We start from the raw sequence: 24,610 nt of genomic DNA, 5'->3' as shown, positions 1-24,610 counted from the left end.
CTTTGACAAAAACGACGTCGTTAGTGGCGTCCAAAGTAAAAGCAATTGTATAATTGTTTTACCTTTTAAAAAACACAAGAAAGAGAAAACTGTACTAATACTAAAGGCCGGTAAAGCAATAAAGCCCGCGTTTAGTGCCCAAAATACCACACCCTTGTCACCATCTCTCCACAGTATAACTGCGCTTTTGTAGCTTTTTAATTTTGTAGCCATAACTAGACTAGACTAAGGTATCCTCCTCTCTCTCTCTCTCTCTCTCTCTCTCTCTCTCTCGTCTCTCTCTCTTTATCTACTGATTTCTCTATTCTCGAGCTCTGAATAAGCTCGCAGGAGCCATAATGGCGTGTTTCATGGACCATTATAGCTTGTGCAGAGCCCATGCAACTCAGTTCCTCTTCCTTCTACTCATGTTTTCACTCTCCATTGTCAACTCTACTGCTTGTTCCAATGGAAATTGCCAGGTTCCTCTCTCTCTGTTATAAAACTCTGATCCGTCCAAGATTTTTCTTCTTTCTTCTGAGTTTGAACTGAATTTCAAGATTTTACAGGTACTTGATTCATGTGCTGCCGCTACAGACTGTGGTCCTGGTCTCTACTGTGGGAATTGCCCTGCTTTAGGCAAGAATCGACCCATTTGCACCAGAGGCCAAGCGACCATCCCCACTACTATTGTAAGATTCTTCACCTTCAATCTGATTGAGCTACCCCCCCCCCCCCCCCAAGTATCAATCTTATTGTTGTGGGGATTGAAACTGAAATCTTCGATGGGCAGATTGGTGATTTGCCATTCAACAAATATTCCTGGTTGGTAACACATAATTCTTTTAGCATCGTTGATACACCGGCCTTGCCTGGTGTTCAAAGACTGACGTTTTACAATCAAGAAGACATGGTCACTAATCAGTTGAGGGTACCTGATTCCTTTCATTCTTTGTTATGGTCTATGTTCATTGATCCTTTGTTTGGCATGTGAGAATCTTGTGCAAAATCAGTTTGATTCTGTCATGTACATTTAATAGTGGCCGGGACTTATGATGAGCAGAGAATCTTCAAACTAACATCGCATTTTTATATCAGTAAATTTAGATACAGTCATTGATACTTACCTTTCTGAATTAATTCTTATGTATGCTGTTGTTTGATGGGTATTGATTAGAATGGAGTGAGGGGATTGATGCTGGATATGTACGATTTCAATGGTGATATCTGGCTGTGCCATTCATTTCGAGGGCAATGTTTCAACTTCACTGCATTTGTAATATTCCTTCCTATTTTATCAATCCAACAAACTTCATTATTATATTTTGAGGTGGTAACTATTTCAGTTGGTTTCTAATGTATGCAATGTATGGCTCTCAGCAACCTGCAATTAACACTCTGAGGGAAGTGGAAGCATTTTTAAGTCAGTATCCTACCGAGATTGTAACTATTATAATAGAGGACTATGTTCAAACTCCAAAAGGATTAACAAGTTTGTTTGTTCGGGCTGGTTTGGATAAGTACTTCTTCCCTGTGTCCAAGATGCCAAAGAAAGGTGAAGATTGGCCCACTGTCACAGAAATGGTGCAAAAGAACTATCGGCTTCTTGTTTTCTCTTCTGTTGCTTCGAAGGAAGCTGAGGAGGGAATAGCTTATCAATGGAGATACATACTTGAAAATGAATGTAAGTGTCATATAATGTCATGTTTTTAGTACTTGGGAGTTGCATACATGTCTTCCTATAATAGCTACACAGTATGTTGGCATGTTGCATTCAGCTGGAGATCCAGGGGTGAAAGCAGGCTCTTGTCCGCATAGAAAAGAATCACAACCTCTGAATTCAAGAAAGGCATCTCTTTTCCTACAAAATTACTTCCCTACATATCCAGTTGAAGAGGATGCTTGCAAAGAGCATTCAACTCCACTTGCAGAGATGGTTGGTACTTGTTACAAAGCTGCAGGGAACCTGTTGCCTAACTTTTTGGCAGTCAATTTTTACATGGTACTGAAATGTTACTTACAGGAAAGAAGTTTTTCTTTGATATCATATACCAATTAAGCATCCTAACTGATGGTAAAATATTGCAGAGGAGTGATGGTGGTGGTGTCTTTGATGTTTTGGATAAAATGAATGGCCAGACATTGTGTGGCTGTAGTACTGTGCTTGCCTGCCAGGTTTGCCCAAATACTTATCAAAGGACTTTACTACTTCAAATCCAAACACTTGATCATTTGCTTTCTGTCTCCTTTTCTTTTTTTTTTTTGGTTTTTTTTTGTTTTGGTGTTTGGGTGGGGGGGGGGGGGGGGGGATGGGATTCTGGCCCTCGTTTAAGTCCATGTCTGGAAATTGCAGCACATTTTATGGTGATTTTGGTGCCACTTGGTTTGTTTCCAACTAGAGCATAGTGTATAAAAGGAAGATGGTAACTGCATGTGCATAATTTCCAGCAATATATGACCAAATTATATGCCTTAATTTTATCTCATCTTCATCTAGATCTGGGATTTATATCAGAATCTAGTTACATCCTAGAGAGAAGCAACTGGTCTACTCCAACTCTAGGACTATGCAATAGTATAATTATTTTTAGTCCCATACACACACATTTTCTCTTGGACAACAATTGGTAAAAAAAAATTAGAATGTTTGAAAATGCTCTTTATATCATGAACATTGTGTCAAGCCTCATGACCTTGTTATGACAGATCATTGCACACAATAAGTCTAATTTAATGACATCGTCCATTCGTTGACAGGGTTTTTGGAATTTTTTTTTTTTTTTTGGTTGATGGTTTGGGCAGCATGATGGGAAGGATTGCTGGAGGCGTTTTTAACTTTTGTGGTAACATGCTGTTGGATATAAATTTGTTTGTTAAGAAGGCTGTGCTGATCAAATTTGCAGGGTGGAGCACCATTTGGATCTTGCAAAAACATTGCCGTGCCCAGGGGAAGTCAAACAAATAATAATTCTGCAGGAAGCTTCTCTGGATCTGTTCAGTTCTCAAGATCTGCTTCAGCAGTCCATTCTCCAAATTGCATGGTTTTCTACTCATTCTATCTTCCACTGGTGGTGTTTTCTCTTATGAGTGTGATAGATAAGATTTGGGTTTGATGTTTGCGACGCATAGAAGGACTGTTGCGATGCATTAGTTTAGGAGTAGAAATGGGTGTTAAAAATTCCTGCCTTTTAGGATTTGCCGTCAAATCTTGGTTGCTAGAGTTAGGTCATTATAGATTAGATGAAATATATGAAGCAAACACTAAGGAATCTGATGTAGATAGTGATCAAGAGAGATCCAAAGTGCATCAGATGTTGACTCAGGTATGCAATGCATAAGTTTTAGTAGTGTTTCGTTCACTTATAGAGCTAATGCTTTCGGTATGGCAAGATCTATTAAGGAGTTTTCAGTGTCCTCCTTAGAATTCATGTTAGGCAAGTTCTATCCACGGAAGTTTGATGACTTGTATGATCAATTTGTGATGACGTAGAGGAGTTACCAAGCTATTCATTTACGCGATGTACTAATGTCATAAATAGAAACAAGAGTTGCATATGTGCCAGGAAAATGTTAGACAATGAAAAGAAATATTTGTTCTCAATGAGGCATTCAGCGCGATCTTTGAATGATTTATTCATGTTTCACATGGAATTATGTTATTGCCTTTTTAACATTGGAAGATGGTGGTTTTTCAATTTGGTGTTTTGGGATGTGAATGATTGGACAGGTTCTGCTATCTTAAAATCAAAGCTTTGTATTACGCATATGCACTCAAGGGAAGGTAAAATGACAAAAACGATATCAATTGAAACTACTTTGCGAATGGAAAGGGAATGCTTGATCAAGCTATGATAATAAACCTCATTCTACTTTGTTGAGTATTTCCATACTGTAGTGATCGTTTCTTCAAATGGGTAAGCATACCACCGCCGAAGTCAAGATGTTATTCATCGCATACAGATGTAGGTAATATAGGCAGCAGTTCTGCAGAATCTCTGAGACAGCTGGCACTAAACTTTCAAACAAGTCATTCTTAAATTATGGTTCAGTCATACAAAACTCAACATAGAGCTCACCAACCTGCTGAAAACAGAACAATTCAACAAACAAAGCGATTATCTGGAAGAGTTTTTTTTTATTAACAAAGCAAACGTCTGCAAATAAAAGAATCAATTACACGATTAAGGCTAATTTTAGTATTTGTAATTATGAAATAAAAGTTTATAGTGTGTAGTAAATATGAATTTTAACTAATAATGATGATAAAAAATAATAAAAATATTACAAGTTTCTAATCATGTATGTGTGCAGTCAAATTAACTTCCAAATCATAAAAACAAGTATTTTTTAACACTTTAGCCTCAATACCAAGCAGAAGCTGAGCATGTGTCATTGCTATTAAATTTCCTAGCTTGGGGTTGTAATATCCACATACAAATTTATTCTTCTATCTTGATACATTTGCACAAAAGAATACAATTGCTTTGCCACTGTACAAGCCAGAGTTGAAACAATAGGTTTCTTTCATCAAGATTACAAATTTTATTATGAATATGAAAATACAAAGGGAAACAAATAACCTCTACAAAGAGCAAAAGAAAGGCAACCATGAATTGGCACCTTATGCAACAGGCAACATAGACGCAACTCCAGCATTTAAGAGCAGTCCTTCAGGCTTTATCTGAAGAGCAGGACTAATTGTAAGCAAGCCAATGAAGCAGTCTAAAGGAAGTCTGGTTCCCCATACATTGATAGACTCAAGTCTGCCACATTTATTTACTAGGAAAAGAAGCCCATTCCCTGTAACCTGACGGCAGCTCCACAGGACGATACTCTGGAAAGGACGAATAAAGAGATATGTTCAATATCCATTGTGCACCGGTCTTTATAAACAATAGCTGATAATGGGGACACTTAACTATGTTAATTTTTTAAATTCCAAGTCCAATTTTAAAGGACTCACCTTTAGTTGTGGACAGCTATTTGCAATTGCATACAAAGATTCATCAGTGATAAATGTGCCGCCAATATTCAGGTGTTGCAAAGAACTAGCTCTTGATATCTGTGGAAGAAAAGGGGTAAATCTGAAAATGATCTAAGCAAGGCTTCCACGAAAATTACTCGCAAGTATTGAACGAGATTAGTTTAATTAATGAAAGCAACAAAGACATCTCTTTATTCAACTAACTTGGCATGGAAATGATTTGAATCCAAATTCAATACAATCTGACACCAAATCATTGAAGGCATCATCAGTTTCAAGCTTGAGAAACACCTCAAAATTACCGTGGATTTAGTCCATGGAAACCATAAAATGCATAATACCATACGACAGGACAAACGATCAATAAACGAATCACCAATTGTTAAAGTCATTAGGTTCATTTGAAATCTATCTGAGGTTATCAAGCTCTAGAATGGCCAATATCTAACTGTTAAAATTCATGTTTGCATTTCTTCAAGTTATTCGTATCTTTTTGCTATCTCCGGTTATGCATCAGAACAGATCACTTCAGGACAGGAATTTAGACAACCCAACAAAACCAATCTTTCTGACAATATTTTGTTTTCTGAAAGATAACAATCACATACCAGCTGAACAACACCTTTGTCCGTGATCCCGGTCAAACCCCATAGGGATATGGATGTGAGGTTGCTGATACACTTAGCAAAAGACATTCTGTACAGTCCATTGTCAGTTATTTGACAACCCCAACGGCTCCTCGAACTGAAAATACAATGAGACAAGTCAGAAGCTGAAATGTGAAGAACTAATAGAAAGCAGCTTTTGGTACAGGTACACCGCACGAAAAAAACATTTGTGGCATTTCCAAAAAACATAGCTGAAATATCTAATCAAATGCATCACGTCCAAAATTCATAGCTTAGCTACCGCCGAAAAGCCACACCTGGCCGAGCAGACAGACTGCCCAGAACTTTCATTAATACAAAAACAAATTGATCCCACCCAGGCCTAAAAACTATTGGTGTATGCAACCGCCAAAATCTAGAATCAAGCTTACTAAATTAATCAAAATGGCTTTTGTCCCCATTTTAAGCATATTTAAAATGTATTTTTGAAGATTATAAAAAAGGATTTCCATCAAATTGTTTCAAGTCATACAATTTCCATTTGAAATTTCTCCGATATCCTTAATTCAGAACATTAATTTCATCATCCGTCAATCTTTTCGCCCAGAACAGGAGGGAAAAAAACAGTAACACAAAATTAAGAGAGAAAGAAAAGAGTACATTTCAAGTTCTTTGAGGCTGTAGGCATAGCCAACAAGACGGGCAGTAGAATCATCATCCATTTTCCAACCAGCGAAGCTCAAATTCTTTCTTCGTGCCAAAGACTGCTTCACCCCCAGTTTCCATTTCTTACAAACACTACTCACCCTTAACAAACAAACAAAAGGGATAACAAAAACAAAAAGAAAACTTCATGAAAAATATTCATCATTTCTTGTAAAGCGCACGTAAAAGGGAACTTACTGGGCTAAATGAGTGAAAGAAGTGATCAAACCGAAGATATGAGCCAACAGGTCTATCGGCAATCTATCAATTTCTGCCTCTCCCTCCATGATTTTTGCAGAGAAAAACTTGTTTCAGCTTTGCGTCGTGGGCACCCAGAGTCTTGAAAGGCCCGTTGAAGTTATATTACTTTATCCCAGTTGGCGGTACAAGTTACATAAGATATAAAAGGATGTGCTCATTGTTGTGTCATGATTTCTAAGAATGTCTTAATTATTACAAAATTGGGAATAGCGTCTCGACTGTTCCAGTGCTTTGCGTGAGTATGTGGTCTCTGATTTTTCCCCCGTAAATGACGACTACTTTTGAAATTAATTTGGAGCTGGTCAATCCGGCTTAAATTTATACATTACGCACGATCCAGTTCGGTTCAGACCGGCTTAAATAATCTTGCTGGTTTGGGGGCTGTGATCAGGAACTACAGAGGTGAAGTGGTGGCTGCAGCAGTAAACACTATCAAAAGTTTTGGAGATGTGGAGATGTATGAAGCAAAGGCTGCTTTGTGGGGAATTCAAGCAGCTATTAAGGCGGGGGCATCATCAATCATCTTAGAATCCGACTCGAAGAGGGTGATAGAGCTTATAAACAGCAAGCAAAGCACCTTAACAGAGCTTTGTTGGGTGATCTTCGACATTCTAGAAGCCAAGAAGAGCTTCCAGAATTTCAAAGCTCAGCATGTAGGGAGGACTTGTAATACTTTAGCTCATGATTTAGCTAAGCTAGCTCTTCGGAAGTCAGAACCATGTATATGACTGGATGAATTTCCAGTTGAAATTGTGTATTTGTTCTCTCTTTGAGGCAATGAAAGGTGTACTTTCTTTTCAAAAAAAAAAAGTAGAGTTTAGGTGACATATGTTTCGACGAATTTTAAAAAAGTAATATATATTTTAAAATATTTGAGCAGAAAACACTATTAATTTTTGTCATTATCTTTAACCAACTGAGAGTTAAATTTAAAAAAAACTGAATTTTTTTCATAAAGTCAAAGAGATAAAAATATTTGATTTATATAATGTTTTACAATTCACAAGAGATTTGCTTCTTTATGTTCACAAATTAGTTTGATTCAGTAAGAAATTTAAAAAAATAAAACAATTGTTTGATTCAACCAAAAAAATGCCCTATTAATTAGACTTAGATTTAATTTTTTATATATTTTTATTTAAAAAATTAAAAATAAGTGAGTAAGGGTAGATACATCATTTTGTAACTAATTTACTTTTAATGGAATGTCACCCGTTCGAATATTTTTTAAGAATATATCACTTTTTTTTTAATTTGTCAACATATATACCACCCAAGAATAATTAACTCATAAAGTAGTCATTTATTAATTTAAGTTGCCTTCTTTTCTTCTCTTTCCCCCTTTTTTTTTTGTTTATTTGTTAATGGGAAATAATCACTACACTACCTCTATTTTGCCTTATGTTCATCTAACCACCACAAAATTCTAACATGTTATATGCACCACCTTTCTTTTTAAATTTATATCAATTAATTACTTTTACACTAACACCGTTAAATAATTTAAACAAAATATCAATTTTACCTCTAAATAAATTAAAAGACCATTTTATTTTATAAAAGCTTTGAAAAAAATTATAATTAAAAAATACTCCTAATTTAATTAAAAATAAATCCCAAAATTATAATTTTTATTTTTAATAAAAATTATTTTAATAAAAAAATTATTATTATTATTATAAAAATAACTACAAAATTTTGGGATTTAATAAAAATCCCCTAATTATTAAGATTTTGGGGTTTATTTTTTAATAAATAAATTCGGTTATTTTAATAAAATTTTACAAAATTATAATTTTTTAATAAAAAATAATTATTAAAATTTTGTGAAATCTAAATTTAATAAAAATTAGCTGAGCAGCTCTATTTGAGATTTATTTTTTTATTAAATTTAGGACTATTTTATAATTATAATTTTTTATTTTTCAAAACTTTTATAAATATAAAATGATCATTTAATTTACTTAAGAGTAAAATTATTATTTTATTTAAATTATTTAACGATGTTAGTATAAAAATAACTAATTGATACAAATTTAAAAAAAAATATGGTGCAGAGATGATATTAGAATTTTATAGTGATTGAATGATCATAAGACAAAACATAATTGATGGAATAATAATTTTCCTTTATTAATATAAGGGACGGACCTTTCAATTGCGTTAGAATGTCTATCAAGTATGAAAATAAAATATTGCAGTTCATTCATGACTAATCCAAGCACAGCACGTGATACAATTCAATAGTCATGTGCGGAGTAATAAGGCCTGATTTATTGGACTTAAGCCCACCCCACCTCTTAATTTGTCAATTAGGGTAGTTCTATTCAGCCCCCGCTTTATTTTAATTTCAACTGAATCTTTAAATACAAATAAAATTATTAATGAATCACAAAAAAATTTAAAAAGCTCTCTTGCGGACTTTCGTTTCTTGTTCTGGTAACGAACGTAAATTTTATGTGGATTTACATTAACGTATTTTTGTTAAATTAATTACAACATTATATGGCATGAAAATAAACATGTATTAAATTTATATTTAAACATCTACACCTAAAAATTTTTATGTATATAAATAGAATTTTTCATAGTCATTTTACGATGGACGAATAATTAGGATTTGTTAGGTGTTGTTTTAATAAAAAGCAAGTGTTTATAATTACTCTGACATTTTAATTATTTTAGTCTTTTAATGCCTTTTGTAAATTTTATAACCCTTCATTTTTTTTCCCGGTCAAAATGGCATTGTTGTCGCATAAATAATGAATCTCACTTCTTTTCTTTTTCGTTAAGATATCAAGTAACCAGAAACCAGTCTCATAAAAGTTACCAAATGGGCCCACTTGTTTCGTCACAAAATTAAATCAAATTTTGTTTTTCTGTCCACGCATAATTTATGTTATTTATTTTAACGAGCCCACCAACTCATTTTAAAAACATGGTAAAAATACAATTTTTTAATTTTAAAAAATGACATCATTTTAAAAATATTAATCTGATATTGTGTATTTAAAAGCGGTCTAATGATATAAAAATAAGGGTTGATAGTACTAATTTTATTAATGATATTTTATTGAAAGAAACTTGTGTGGGACTATCTTAAGAAAACATTATGATGTTTTGTCATGTAGTAAAACACTACAAGACCAATAAACTTCTTAAATATTAAATTTTGTAGTTCACAAAATAGGTCATACTAATAATCTCATTTTAAGATCCGTTATTCTATCTATATTAATAAATAGTTCAACAACCTCAGTATGTGAGACCCATCGCTAATACAATGCAGATATTATATTAGAAGTCGTTCAAACGTATGTTCTTGAAACTCAAAAAAAAAAAAAAAATCTGAAAGAGAGAAAATGTTAGGTTAACGATAAAAGTAAATTCAAAGAAAATATCTAAAATATTATTGATGAAAAACTTAAAAGTATTACAATAAATTAAGATGACAACCCTATTTATATTAACAACTAATTTAATCCTAATTATTCTCAAATAAGAGAAATTATCTGAAATCATAATTAAAATAAAATTACAATTATGACTTAAATAAACTTAATAAAATAAAATAAATTCTAATAAAATACCAAATATTAAAATGACTCAGATATTATAATTTCTAATTTATTCTACCCCTCCACTTCCTACATCAATTACTCTGCCCCTAACAAAGAACTAACAGGCTACCCCACGCAAAATTTTCTCTAATTTATTATATGTTACATTGATGAAGTGCCGAATACGGAAAATGAAAATGGTCAATGATGCCCCCGCTAGACGGAAGTTTGGCGACAAGTCGTCTTGGAAATTAAAAAGAAAAGCAGTGCTATTTAGACCACTATCGGCAAGTAGTTTTCTTTTGAAATTTATGAATTAAAAATACTCGGTGATAGTTTGAATATATAACAACTCTCCTGACTTCTTGAAAAATCGTGTCTACCATTTACATAATGTCTAAAAAGTAATCCCCAGCGCGGCCAATTGAATAAATTATGACTATATTTATTTGTCGGATATTAAAATCTGAACTTTCATGGATTTAATTTTTTTTTTTCTATCCCATAACATGGAGTGGGACTATTGACACCCTCTCTATTCTATCTAATGTCAAAAATATCTTTTATTTTAAATAAATACTTCTTTTAGTTATAGATCTTTGAATTTCTAATAATCTTCTCACTCTCTCAATCTTAATATTTAAATTCCTCTCTTTAAATTTTCTTTATTATTTAATTTCTAAAAAAATAATTAAAAAAGTAAGAAGAACGGTATATTTAAAAAATAATAAATATTTTATGGGTGTGATATAATTTTATTGCACCTATAAACTTCGGAATCCTTAAAAAGTTATTTGTAGTGGCATAAAATTTTATTTAATTTGTTTTCCCACTGTATTGTATCTTAATTTAGATGTCACGTTTATTACAAAAAAAAATATTTTAACTTATAGAATTACTTCTTAAATTCAGATTATTTTAATAATAGTAAAAAATTTATATAATACAAATAAATTAAAATTGAAAAGAGAGAAAACATAAATAGAATTAATCATATTTATATTTATCTTTAAATATAATTATCATATAAGAAAAAGTTTATGAGATTAGTAAAAGTGTGTCCATGGTCCAACCCTATAATGCACTGCGTGGATGGACCGGAGAATACATAATTTGGATGTTGAAAGTTGAAACTTCAAAATAATATCCAGTTGGCTGCGACTTGTTTTGTGTCAATTGATAAATCGTTTTTCAAGAAAAGAAGGGGTAAAATGGGTAATAAATATCTATCCGACCCTCAAAATAATCAAATTCTTGACGCCTCTCAAGGGTATAAAGCACGAATAATTAATTAGGCTTCGTTTTGCATAATTGCATTGTGTTAAGTGGCTGCGACGTTTATACTATGTAGGATGGGTGAGTCTATTACCCCTGACGAAAAATTTACATTAAAATGTTAATTATTTTATTAAGTGGCCGTGACAATAAAATAAAATATTTATTTTTAAAAATTTATTAACTTAAGAAAAACAATAATACATTTCTCCAAACACTCATCGGTCTAATTTATTTGTGGATTTTACTGTCATAACCACACATAGTATAGTTTAAAAGTTACGACACAACCAGTCTCGTGAGTGAAAATTGAGAGGATCAGCCAATGCGACGACATAATGTAACCCCATCAGCAATGGAGAGCTGGCAAATCTCAATCCTTGGATCAACGGCCAGGGCCTTGTTGAGTTCCTGCACAGAATCCCTCCAGCCTAAGATTAGCTCATCCAGGTCGGCATCAGGTTGTGCCACCACAGATCCACCCCACAAGGTGTTGTCGTAGCCAATCACTCCCCCAACCTTCACAAGCTCAATAAGCCTCTTGTGGTAATTAATGTAGTTATTCTTGTCAGCATCAACAAAGACGAAGTCGAATGTCCCATGATATTTTTCCTGAAATTTTAATACATTTTCAAATTTCGCATAATTAATAAGTCGTTGCTGATCATACATCAAGCAATTAAAGATCGCTGTAATCTGATTAATATTAAAAAAATAAAAATAAATAAATTTGGAGACTTTCGTGCTTACGTCTTGGATCAATTGATCAAGAAGAGGAAGAGCAGGGCCTTCTCTGAAATCAATCTTGTGGGCAACACCAGCTTTTTGAATTATAGGGAGACCCTTCTCGTAGTGTTCCTTGGTGATGTCCAGGGCCAGTATCTATAACAATTAATATTCAAGGCGACTCTGTTCATCTCTCTCTATAATTTTTTTTTTTTTTATGTTTATGAAAAATAAATAAATAAATAAAAAAGAATGGTACCTTGCCATCGTCGGGAATGGCGAGGGCAGTGGCTAGGAGAGAGTAACCAGTGAAAACGCCAATTTCCATGGTATTCTTGGCATTGATAAGCTTGAGTAGCATGCTCAAAAATTGTGCTTCATCAGGTGCAGTCATCATGGCGCTCCTGCAAATATTTTATTTGTGGGGAAATTTATGAAACTGATCACTGCATCATAAACTGATAGCTGACAAGAGATCGATCGGTGATATATGATAAATTATATATGTAACGATAGTCTCACCATGGATGCTTGTCCGTCAACTCGCGGATCTCCTTCAAGCATTGTGGTTCTCTTGGATATACACTGGTTTCAAGTATATACTGCAAGATATAATTAATAAGAAGAAATCAAGATAGAGAAATTATAATAGCCGGCATAATTGAGACATTCCATTCTACATTTTAGTTAAATTAAAGAAACAGAAAATTAAAAAGAGTGTGTAGTTTTAATTTGTATGTATATATATACACCTCATAAAGTTTTTCACTCTGTAAAAGGGTCTTGTTCCCATGTAGAGTTTTGTAGTAACGATCCTTGTTTTCCTCCTGACCTTCCCGATTCGCAGCCATTACTTACAGAATACCATATGGTGCTAATTCTTCCTTACTCCTCCTTTTATATTGTTTACTCTACTAATAATATGCCATGTTGGAGGCTTTGACCATGAGTAGGATTGAACTACTTTTTCAGACCAAAGAAAAAAAAAATACAATCTTAAGCATGTGCGGATGATTAAAAAAAGTAAAGATATTTAGTAAATTGTATTTGTTGCGATAAGTTTGAAAAATAAAGTACATTTAGTAAATTTTATTAAGAAAGTATTGTTTTATTATATAATGATCAAATAAATATAAATTTAAAGTGACTTTTGCTTTTTAAAAACGTTTAATAAAATTATTTAGACATACATTTTTAAAAAAAATATGTAAAATTACATAAAGTGAAAAAATTCAATTAAATGACATACCTTTTGTCATATTACATAAAATATGACAAAAATCATACTAATACATACATCCAAATAAAATAAAAAACAATATTTATTACATTTATATGCAAATCTTATTGACTCTTATGATAATAAACATAAAATACAATATACATATAAACTTACTAGATCAATTTTTATACTTGAGAAAATGTATAATAGTTGCTGCAATAACATGATATATGATGGTTTATATATCAAGGCCTATGAAAAAAATAAAATATAATTGTCGATTTCTTAAATAATAAGGTTGTAATAGGAATTTTAAAAAGGTGTTGTAACTTATTTAATAAGTTGTTTATAAAAAATAACTTTTTATTTGCTTTTAAAAGTTATGGACAAAATGAAGAAAATCATAAAACAAGCAGTTTATAAAATTTCAATCTTAGGGTCAGTTTGGGAATACTATAACTTTTAAAATAATTGTTGTTAGCTGTGTTGTAGAAATAATCAATTATGAAAATAATCAGTTAAATGTTTGGTAAATTTTGTTTTCAAAAGTATTGTGAGTTTTAAAAACAGTTATTTTTATTTGATAAATTTTGCTGTTAAACTGTTGTGAGAAAACAAATGACTAAGATGTATATAATGAATGATGAAATTTACTTACACATATAAAAATATGTATATATTATATTTTTAATTGTGTAGCATAATAATTTTAACTAAAATAGAATTTATACTATATTGATTTTAATTGTGTATTATAATAATTTTAACTAAAAATAAAATTTAGACTATATTGCCATAGAGAACTTTTGATGTAATGTGGAATATAGAGAAGAAATAGGATAAATGAAAGGAATAGATGAATTACAATTAGTTTTTTTTTTAAATATTGATTTTGTTTCCAATTTAAATAAGAATAATTTTGTGTTTAGATAATAATTGCAAGGATATTTATTGAATTATATTAAATGATAAAATTGATTCTCAAAATCATAATTTAAAGTTACTCATTCATTTCTTTTTAAAATCAGATGTGGAAGGGCTGATTTTGACAAAAATGAATTTTTTTTAACCAAACACCAAAATTAACTTTTAAATTTTTAAAATTACTTTTAAGCCCCCAAAAATAATATCATATAGACCCTTAGTCCCAAATAGAGCCTTCAATCTTAAATAAAATAAAATAAAAATTATTATTAAAAATAAATTCATTATTGATACAATCAAATTTAGTTTATATTAAAATTTGAGAATTAGTGCAACCTAAACTTATGAAAAAAAGAAGACTAATAATTTTAAAATATTAAAACTAAAAGTTAGGTTAATTTAGTGATTCAATACGTTGAACATATCCTTAAATTTAATAAAAAGAATTATCCTAAAAATTAGTCAAATTCTGCCGGCCTCCTTTGGAGACTTAACAGCTGACTGCGGGCTCTCACTGTAACCCATCCTTTTCCAGCAACTTTTTAATATTCTTATTCCCTTATAAATTAATTTTAAAATTAGATTAAATTACTTTGAAATAGTTCAAAAAGGCATCTTTAGATAAAAGGGTGAATAGTTTATTTGATTTAATTTTAAAATGGATAGGGTTATATGTACTCTAAAAATTATTTTAAATATTTTATTATTATATGTATTCATCTATTAATTTTAAAAAATTAAATTATATTTTGTACACTATTTAAAATGTCAAAAATGTCCTCACTTAATTTTTCTAAACCAATCATCTTTATTTAGTCTATACACTCATGAAAATGCTATACACACTAAAAAAATTCTCTAAACAAATTTTTTATTAAAATTTAATTATTTAGTTATATAATAAATTTCGCCAATAAACAAAGAATGATAAGTAGCTTTTGTAAATATTTGTTTTAAGACAAACGGAAGAAAAAATTTAAGGTTTAAAATAGTAAGAAAATTAACATTAATTTGAGTATCTTTAACGAGCGTTAAGAGGAATAATATTATATGTGCTCATAATAAAATATTCTCAATAAAAACTTATATAAGAAGATACTTTTGTAATAAAATATTTATATAAATATAAATATTTAAAATAATTTTTAAAATACAAATAGTCGAACCTTTTTAAAACTTGAGAATGATAAGCATTTGGAATTTTTTTAGGCGGCTTTACTTTTTTTCTCTCTATTTCTGCATTTATTTCCACGGTTTCTCCTGTAGCAGTCCTTTCTTTTTGTTTGTCCTCACTTTCAAGGACTTGACTAGCTTACAGAATCTGTAAGCTACAGACTGCAGCATCAGCCGTTGGATGTGGAGTGAGAAACTAAACAATAGACAATCGGATGGTGGGATGACGGGAGATGTTTGTTACAGAATCTGTACCATAGACAGGTCCCACTTTCAAATGATCAAATGCCAAACTAAAATGATGCTTTTTTCTTTTGGCCTTTTTTGACTTTTTAATAATTTCGCCGCTTGATCGCACACGTGTCCTACGTCCTACGTAATTAAATAATCAGTCACGAGAACTTTCTACCACTAAGTATTGTCTTTATTTGCATACAAATCAGGATAGGATTTTTTTATCCCAAAAAAAAAAAAAAAAGAAGAACAAATCAGGATAGGATTTGAACTTTCTCCGACAGCAAAGCAAGTTTGACTAATCTTAAGTTAATTTAATTAGTCGAATTTCTTTATTCTTATTTTGCTTGTAATACTTAATTAATTTTTGATATAAAATATATGAATACCAATATTTAAATCAAAAGATCTGATATAACGGTAACAAAATAACTTTAAACTATACCGTATTAAAGTACTAAGTAAAAAATTAGTACTATTTTTTAATTAATATTATTATTTATGTTTTCTTGGAACAACATGAACATATAATTAAAATATTTATTGTAGATTAATTAATTTTTTGATTAATCTGTATAACTTTTAATATTTATTGCAGTTTAAAGGATGATGAAAAAGTTTGGTGTCATAATAATATCTTATTATGTTTTCGTTATTTTGCAGAAGTTGATATTTCATAAAATAAAAGGGGGTTCAAAAAGTGTAGGATTATGATTATTTAAAAAAAAAATTCACAAATCACTTTATTATATTTAACATAAAAATTTATTAAATTTTTTATTATTTAATATCTTTTTATGTTAACTATTTATAAGTTTCTTTATTTTAATCTTTTTTTAGTATTTTTTTCAGCAAAAATAAATTAATTTAATGGACAACCGGTGAAAAAGTCATAAAAGCAGGCTGTATGACCCTTCTTAGTCCCCGCATGCATTTTCACCGTTTCACGCAAACAATCTGGGTTACAACTTAGGTGTGTATGGATTCAAGACTTATGTCTTTAATAAAATTATTTTCTCGTTTAGAAAATGGCAATTGCCTCGTTAGTCGTCGTTATGAATGGAAAATCCAATACACCTTCCTCGAAATTGAAAAGTATACCTTAGGATGAAAGGGCATGACCGGACTTTGCAGTTTGCAAAATAAACCAAAATTCAAAGCACGAGACTATTTATCAACGTACACGTGGTCTTACTTGACTTGGCCTTTGACTGAAAGGTTAGGGCTGCTGCCTTCTAATTCGAACCCCACAAATATAATATGGAAGTAATTCATTCTTTAATTATAATGTATAATTGAGTGAAAATAATTTTTTCTTTTATTAAGTGTGAGTGCAGTAGATATTTTTCGAATATTAATGAGGGTTAAAAATATGGGTAGAGCTCTGTAAGCATTGATATAAGTTAATCTCGGTAATAATTTAATTTATAAATATCAGTTATAATCTCATATAATATAAATTATAGTTTGAGTCGTAGTCTCGTGTAATTAAAAAATATATATATATGTGTTCTTGCATGTCACTTTCATACATGTAGCTAACTTGCGCTGTATGAAAGGACTTTCATCTAACATTTCTCTCATGTCGTGATATAGAAAATCAATCCATTCCAGTACTTCCAAATAATTTTTTCTTCTTATTTTTTTCCTATTTTTCATGTATAAATTTTTTTTCTTACCACCATTTGTGTTCTCCTTCAACCTTAAAAAATTATTATGAACTTATTTTTTTTGTGTAGATTTGAACCACTGCTTTTAGATCAACATAAAGATATTGATTTTGTATTTTTTTTATTCTCTTGAAATTTCTTCTAAGTGGGAAAATTGGATTTGTATCTTAAGTCCTACATATTATTCGAATATTTGGATTTTATTTTCTTAAGAGCATGTGGGCGAGTGCTGTAGTGTATTTGTGTTTAAAAGTATGTATGGCCATATTGTGTTACAAACCAAAGGAATAATTGCATGATCATGTTAAAAATAGTGACTCACAAACATTAATCTAGACAATTACAAGTAATGAGGTATTTGAACAAATCTGAAAAAAAAAATCTAATATAGGACAACTTTACTTAAATTATGACATTTGTAATAATGCTAATTTATTGAATATATACTGCCTATTTTAAAATTTTCAAGCTAACTTATCTGTGGTAAATATATTTTTATCTAAAAAATGATTTTTATTCAAAGAGATTAAACAAATCAATCTTGTATTATTTTTTCTTGTATTACTATTTTAGTCACAAGTATAACTTATATGTTTAGTAAAAAAAAATTGTTTATGAAAATAGAACTACCGAACATATACTCACTATATTTATCACTTTTAGTTGAATACCAAATGTGTATCACTATTTTTATTTTTTCAAATATAGGATACAAAAAAGATACCAAATGTGTATTCAAATTCAAAATACAACAACAATCAAAATATTATGTATTCATATTCAAAATACAACAACAATAAAATATTATTCTCATTCTTATTTTTGTATTATGAAAATATAAGTTTAAAAATAATAACGAACGAGCCCTCGTAGTTCCAAAATTTTTTGACTAAAAGTTGGGCTAATTAGTTACGGTGCCGATATTCTCACAACACTTTGCACAAAACTTTGCACAAAACGGTGCGTTTTGTGCAAAGTATAAAAGCCACTTTTTGCTACAAAGTTTTAACACCAAACACACACGCGTGAGAGGGGAGCAACAAAACTCACGTGCAGCAAGTCTCCATTTTTCCTCCATTTTTCCTCATGAGATTGATCCAATCTCTCTCTCCGTCCTCCTTTCTTCCTTACGAGAGAGCTCGGGTCTCTCTCTCCGGCCTCCTTTCTCCCTCACAAGACAGCTCGAGTCTCTCTCTCCTGTCTCCACGCCGCTAATAGTCCCCGTTCCATCCTCTCTAGCCGCACAACAACCATAAGATCTCTCTCTCACCCGTTTCAATTCATTGCTCTAATTGAAATCTTTAACTCGTTTAGGACATTGTGCTGAATTACCTATGGATGGTGGTGGTCTTATGCTTGAGTGTTGTAAATTGGAATCAAATTATGCAAAACCCGATGCCTTTGGGAATCATGTTTATTTCAAGCTTTTATGTTGTGATTTGATTATTTGATGAAGCACCTAGAAAATGTAGTTTGCTCCCTCAAATTATTTTACTCTGTTGAATAAATTGTATTTGCCATTATTTGAAAAGAATTTTAAAAAAATTACAGCCCAGAAACATTGAGCTTATGCTATAATTTACGCATCTCCCTCATTTATAGCACATTTATTTTCATAATTTACGCGACAAGGGAGAACGGAGCCGAGACTGTTAGTGGGGATGAGAGAGAAAAATATGAGCTGTTTCGTGAGGTTTTGTGAGGTTTCGTGAGGGAGAAAGGAGATGGGAGAGAGAGACGCTGAGTTTTGTTGCTCCCCTCACTTGTGTGTGTTTGGTGTTAAAACTTTGCAGCAAAAAGTGGTTTTTATACTTTGCACAAAACACACCGTTTTGTGCAAAGTGTTGTGAGAACATCATTTTCCAATTAGTTAATCCTAGACAGCCAAAGATGACCTTGGATGGAAAATTAGCCTATTCCTGCCTCATTTAGCAAAAACGTGGCCTTGGTTCTTTTTTTGTGTGTGGATTTAAATAGGATTAATTCTCATATCTTATTTTAAGCCAAATTTGATAACAAGAACAAATTTGATTCAATAATTTAAATTTTAACCAGTGTTTGTTTTAGGATTAAATATCAAAATTTTATATAAAGTATTAAATAATATTAACCATAAAAATTTTTTCACTTATGATAATATTGTATATTATTTATTAAATTCAACAATTAGTAACATAATTTAAAAATAATTAAAACTACTTAAATAGTTATTCTTGTTTCATTAAATTAAATTTTACATAGTTGTATATGATATTATACCAAACAAAATATAGTAGTATATATAATCCAATCTAATTTTAAAAGCTAATTCATTTCTACTTGTTAAAGGTAGTCCTTACTCTTGTAATTGTACAACTCTCTCGTATGTTATATAGACAGTGAGAGAGAGAGGCTACATTTTATTATTCACGTCACTTGCTATTTAAACTTGTTTAAGTTTCGAAATTTAGTAAAGAGTGAAAGAATAGGGAAAAATTCTTTGGGATCAGTTAAAATTTTCTCGGAGAGAAAATACTCAACCAATTAATAACAATAATAAAGTGAAGTTGCGTTATTTAGAATCTTATTTTGTGTGATGGTATTTTACATGGAGGTTGGTAAGAGTAAGGTGCAAGGATCTTTGATCCGAAGCCTAATTCATAGCCCAGGGAGTAATATTTTTAATATAATAACAATAGGAAAAATGATTGAAACCCCCATGTTCTTTTTTTTTTAAAGTAAATTAATTCTTTTCCCCTCATATTTCAATACCCATAAAAACACTCATATAATCACATTATAAAAGAATTTGCATTTACTGTTAATTTGATTTTGTGCTCATTTTTATAAATTCACGATTAAGATGTAATTACATATTACAGCCAAGTAGTTTTAAAGTAGTTTTATTTAGCTTGGTGTCAAAGTTCAAATTTAAGTAGATATAAGGACAAAATAATAATAATTTGGGCTCTGTCCATCCTTCTATTTCCTTTTTTTATAATGATATTTGTCCCCTCAAATTATCTTATTACTTTTTAAAATTATCATTAATAAAAATAAAATTATTATTTTTCTTTTCTTTTGTTTTATTCTCCCTTCTCTCCCCAACCACCACGTTAGCGTAACAATCAGCCCCGCCACTTCCACAACAACAGGTTTATCATTATCATTACCAACACCGCCTATCTTCTTCACCATCAATTCATCACCTCCTCCAATATATAACGAGTTTCATTGTTGGATTTTGTTAAATTTTATGGAAAAGTGATGAGTTCTACTGTTATTGATGATGTTGAATTTGGTTTCATGTCATAATTTAAGATTTTACTTAATTTCAATATGGGATTTGGTTAGGAGTTGATATTTGATCTAAATTGTGATCAATTATTTTTAATAAGAGAAATAAAAAGCTGATCTAACTTAATCTATTGAAAGCTTGAGAGAGAAGAAAAAATATTTATTTTAAAATTATGTTTTATTTTTCAATAACAACAATTCTGGGATAAATTGCATTAATTAACAAGTTGGGGGGGGGGGGGGTGGAGGGGGAGACGGATGAGATAAATTGAGAAGATCAAATATTACTATTTTTTTAATATATATTAATTACAAAGAGCTTTTATTTAGTAACCAACAGTGAGAATTTGTAAAAAGATCAACACGAATTCATTTAAACACTTAATCCGAATAAATTAACAAAAAAAATATTAACTTTCAATTTTTTTTTTTTAACTATTTGACCTCTAACGTGTCAAAACTCTCCATTTATCAATAAATATGTCTCCGGATAAAATAGTAAAAAATAAAAAAATATATGATTTAACAAGTAATTATATATTTATATATGGCCTGGCCAGAGAAGATTCTTGTACCTTTGCTCCTTATAACCACCTTAACACATCCTAAATTTTTTGAACCGAATACGGTTCAGTTTCATACGATTTGGGTTAAGAAATTTAATATTTTTTCTTCTATCTTATTCAAATTTTAAACTTTTCACCTGAATTTAATCATTTAGTTCAGTATTATTCAATTGTAATTAGTAGTCATTAATATTTTATGCAAAAAAAAAAAATACTAACATAAAATAATTTTACAATAAGTTAGTGTACAGTTTGTATTCAAATACATATTTTTACAATAATTTTACAATAAGTTAGTGTACTATTCGAAGCCATCGTTTACATAAGCAAGTTATTGGTGTAACGCAGTTGGATGGAGGTGACATGTCGGTTTGTTCAAACAACGGCGTACATCATGTAGATGTAGTTCATGTAATGAGATACAAATAACAAGGTTATGTTTCGAATTGTATAGAAGTCACAGCACGAAATCTCAAGGTGACTTGGTGTCAAAGGATATATACCGCGAAATCTTGAAAAATAATCAATTTTATTGTTATATTTAAGCTAGAAGTATTTACATAACATTTTAATAACTAAAAAAAAAAAAAAACTAGAACGAACAGATCCTAAATATGTCCATCAATAACATTTGGAAATGATGTGGTGTTTGGACAACTAAAATCTAGAAAAACTCTCTCAAACCATTATAAATTAATTAATTAATTAATTAAAACATGCCTAATAAGTACGTAATAAAAAGGATGGGGGTGGTGGATTTAAGGTATATGGAGGTGAGATTTTTTATTTTGATGATGAGATCAACAAAGATTTTTTTTTTCTTTTTTTCTTTTTTTCCAAAATAGAACAAATATACTATTGTCAGGAGTCTGCACTCGCGCGGTTATAAAAATTTGGTACTCTCGCTTAGTTTTCTAATATTTTAACTTGGCGTTGGAGCGCTCCAGAGTCTTTATCTGCAAATTTAATTAAAACGCCTTCAAATGGTTAAAACTATTGTCATTAAATTTCACCGCAGAAATTGATTAATTTATAGTTTCAATTTTTAATTTTTAATTTTTAGACATGCATGTATAATTATTAAACAACGGTGAATGAAGAAAGACTGGTTTGGCAAAATATCTTATAAACATCTGTTATGCACGTTATTTACCAAAAGAGTGCATTTTGTAATAATTAACCTCCTTATCTGCATTTACTTTCTTACTTGAAATGTTAAAATGCTAGTATCGGTTATGGTATGTCCATTAATGGTTGTGATAAATTTGATATCTAGTATGGATTCTATGCAATATTTACGAATAAATGATTCAGAGAATATATATAGAAAAAAAAAAAAAAAGGTCACAATTCTTATCCAGTTAGAGTCGCAATATGGACTCCAACAAATGATGATAATCGCATAAGCTTGCCTTTTCAAGCTTGTATTAATATTTTAAATAATCTAAATTCCTAATTTACACAATAAGCAATAGTGCAATAAAATTTTATAAAGCTTTATCTCCACATTTGTATTTTGTTAAAAATTCACACTCACAACTCTTGAAGTCAAAACTATGTTTCACCCAATAAAAACGTAAAAAGTAACAAAATTTATCAACTGAACAATGGCTGTCCATGAAATAACGAAATCATATTCATATTTGTGCGTTAATTTATTGTGAAGCTATCATAAGAGAACTAAAATAAGTACATATTGTAAATACCAAAGATCATTTAGTTCATAATAAAATAAGATATCAAATACGATGATATATTCAAATAATAAATAACAGTACCATAGATCATTTAATTTATAATAAAATAAGATATAGATTCAAATAATGAATAACAGTACCTAAGATTATTTAGTTCATAATAAGAAATTGAAAAAATAATATACCAAATGTGATAATAGATCTCAAATAACGAACAACGGTCACTCTGATAGGAAATGAAATATTAGTACAGTGGTTAAATGAACCTAGAATAACTAAAAAACGGTTAACTGTTAACGACCATTTGGCTCGTAAGATAATATACCAAATGTGATAATAAAATATAAGAATGGTTAAATATATATAGCACAATGGTCAATAATATTTATAATATCTAACTGTTAATCATTAATAGTTGTTTGGCACTAAGATAAGATACTAAATTTAACAAATTCAAATAGCAAATAACGGCGACTTTGGCGGGAAATGAAATACTAGCACAACGGTCAATTAAGCCTAGAGTAACTCCTTTTAGCATAAGATAAGATACCAAATATAATAGTGATTATTAATAACAGATAACAATCAATTTGGCGGGAAACAAAATACTAACCCGATGATCATTAAGATCTAGAATAACTAAATAACGACTAACGATTAACGACTATATAACTGATAAGATAAGGTACCGAATTTAAGAATGGATTCAAGTAACAAATAACAGTCATTATGGCGGGAAAATGAAATACTAGAATAACTCACTAAATTAATAAAACAAGGATCACCTTATTATTAATAAATTTTAAAGCTCTAGTAAACCCTAATCTAAAACTAAGTGAGATTAACTATATGCATATTTCTCATCATTTTATATATAATAAATATAATATTATATGTGTTAAGTTTTAGGCAATGATATTCACAAATTAAGAAAAAAAACTCAGAAATGAATACAATATAATTTAAAAATATAGTACATCATACAAATTGTTGGTGGAAAGAACTAATAATGAAACTCAAACCGCCCCCACCCAAAAGAAAAATCTAAAAATCTATCAACAAAACTAAATAAAACAAGATATTAAAGAATGTTTTAATAGAAATACTCATTTTAGGATAAAAATATATAGATTGAAGTGTGAAATTATTATTAGGAAAGTAGGAACCAACCCAGATATACACAAAGGAGAGAAAAACACAGACGCGAGTTTTGAGAGTTTAAGAGCACGGCGCTTAGTGATAGAGCAAAGTAGTTTCCATAAACTGACAGATTTAGAGAGAGTCATGGAAAGTGTAATGACACGAGTCTTGTGAAGTTAGGGTTTGTCATAAGAGAGAGTGTGTACAACTGTTCAACAACCAACGATGATATTTCACTACCATAGTTGTCTGTTTTCCAATTGCAATTATGATTATAATCCATCAATGGAAAATTCTCTTAAATATTTACAAAAGAGGCTGCCCCACATTCGACTATTTAAAGGACTCTTCCCATTCTCATTTTGCATACCATTTCAACATTCACAACAAGAGTGAGCGAGTCTGTGTGTTTTGAGACTGTGAGTGCTTGTTGAGTTGAGTGCTAGAGGTGTTCGGTCTCTTGTTTAGCCAACACTTCTTGTCTCAAAGCGTTTTCTTTGCTTCTGTTGGGTATAATCTCTTTTCGTTAGTTGCTTTTATGCCCCTGTCTCTGTTTGGTTCGATCGTTTTTCGTTTTTTTGGGGTTTGATTTTATCATTTACAACCTCCA

General features: G+C 30.5%; 3 protein-coding genes across 5 annotated transcripts; 1 reads left to right on the top strand and 2 right to left on the bottom strand.

Annotated features, from left to right (window-relative positions):
- Positions 1 to 198: 198 nt before the first annotated feature.
- LOC18036878 (PI-PLC X domain-containing protein At5g67130) lies at positions 199 to 3,596 on the top strand. 3 transcript variants are annotated; one of them, XM_024181424.1, is made up of 9 exons: positions 199 to 230; positions 324 to 461; positions 549 to 671; positions 773 to 910; positions 1,157 to 1,255; positions 1,360 to 1,663; positions 1,758 to 1,981; positions 2,068 to 2,154; positions 2,883 to 3,596. In XM_024181424.1, exons 2-9 carry the CDS (start codon positions 339 to 341, stop codon positions 3,090 to 3,092), a joined length of 1,308 nt encoding a protein of 435 aa, XP_024037192.1. In that variant the 5' UTR covers positions 199 to 230; positions 324 to 338; the 3' UTR covers positions 3,093 to 3,596. The 3 variants fall into 3 exon arrangements, with proteins under 3 accessions (XP_024037192.1, XP_006425926.1, XP_024037193.1); XM_006425863.2 differs by lacking the exon at positions 199 to 230 and having other exon boundaries at positions 269 to 461; XM_024181425.1 differs by lacking the exons at positions 199 to 230; positions 2,883 to 3,596 and adding an exon at positions 2,782 to 2,835 and having other exon boundaries at positions 269 to 461.
- Positions 3,597 to 4,400: 804 nt separating this feature from the next.
- LOC18036872 (F-box protein At5g67140) lies at positions 4,401 to 7,246 on the bottom strand. The gene is made up of 5 exons (XM_006425860.2): positions 6,475 to 7,246; positions 6,232 to 6,378; positions 5,572 to 5,707; positions 4,943 to 5,041; positions 4,401 to 4,813 (listed from the first exon to the last, which is right to left on the bottom strand). Exons 1-5 carry the CDS (start codon positions 6,561 to 6,563, stop codon positions 4,601 to 4,603), a joined length of 684 nt encoding a protein of 227 aa, XP_006425923.1. The 5' UTR covers positions 6,564 to 7,246; the 3' UTR covers positions 4,401 to 4,600.
- Positions 7,247 to 11,522: 4,276 nt separating this feature from the next.
- On the bottom strand, positions 11,523 to 12,979 carry LOC18036870 (caffeoyl-CoA O-methyltransferase). The gene is made up of 5 exons (XM_006425858.2): positions 12,851 to 12,979; positions 12,621 to 12,700; positions 12,358 to 12,502; positions 12,123 to 12,254; positions 11,523 to 11,984 (listed from the first exon to the last, which is right to left on the bottom strand). Exons 1-5 carry the CDS (start codon positions 12,947 to 12,949, stop codon positions 11,691 to 11,693), a joined length of 750 nt encoding a protein of 249 aa, XP_006425921.1. The 5' UTR covers positions 12,950 to 12,979; the 3' UTR covers positions 11,523 to 11,690.
- Positions 12,980 to 24,610: the final 11,631 nt, after the last annotated feature.

This window comes from Citrus clementina, unplaced genomic scaffold, assembly GCF_000493195.1.
Source record: "Citrus clementina cultivar Clemenules unplaced genomic scaffold, Citrus_clementina_v1.0 scaffold_7, whole genome shotgun sequence".
NCBI lineage: Eukaryota > Viridiplantae > Streptophyta > Magnoliopsida > Sapindales > Rutaceae > Citrus > Citrus x clementina.
This window is presented reverse-complemented; position numbering and strand designations above follow the sequence as displayed.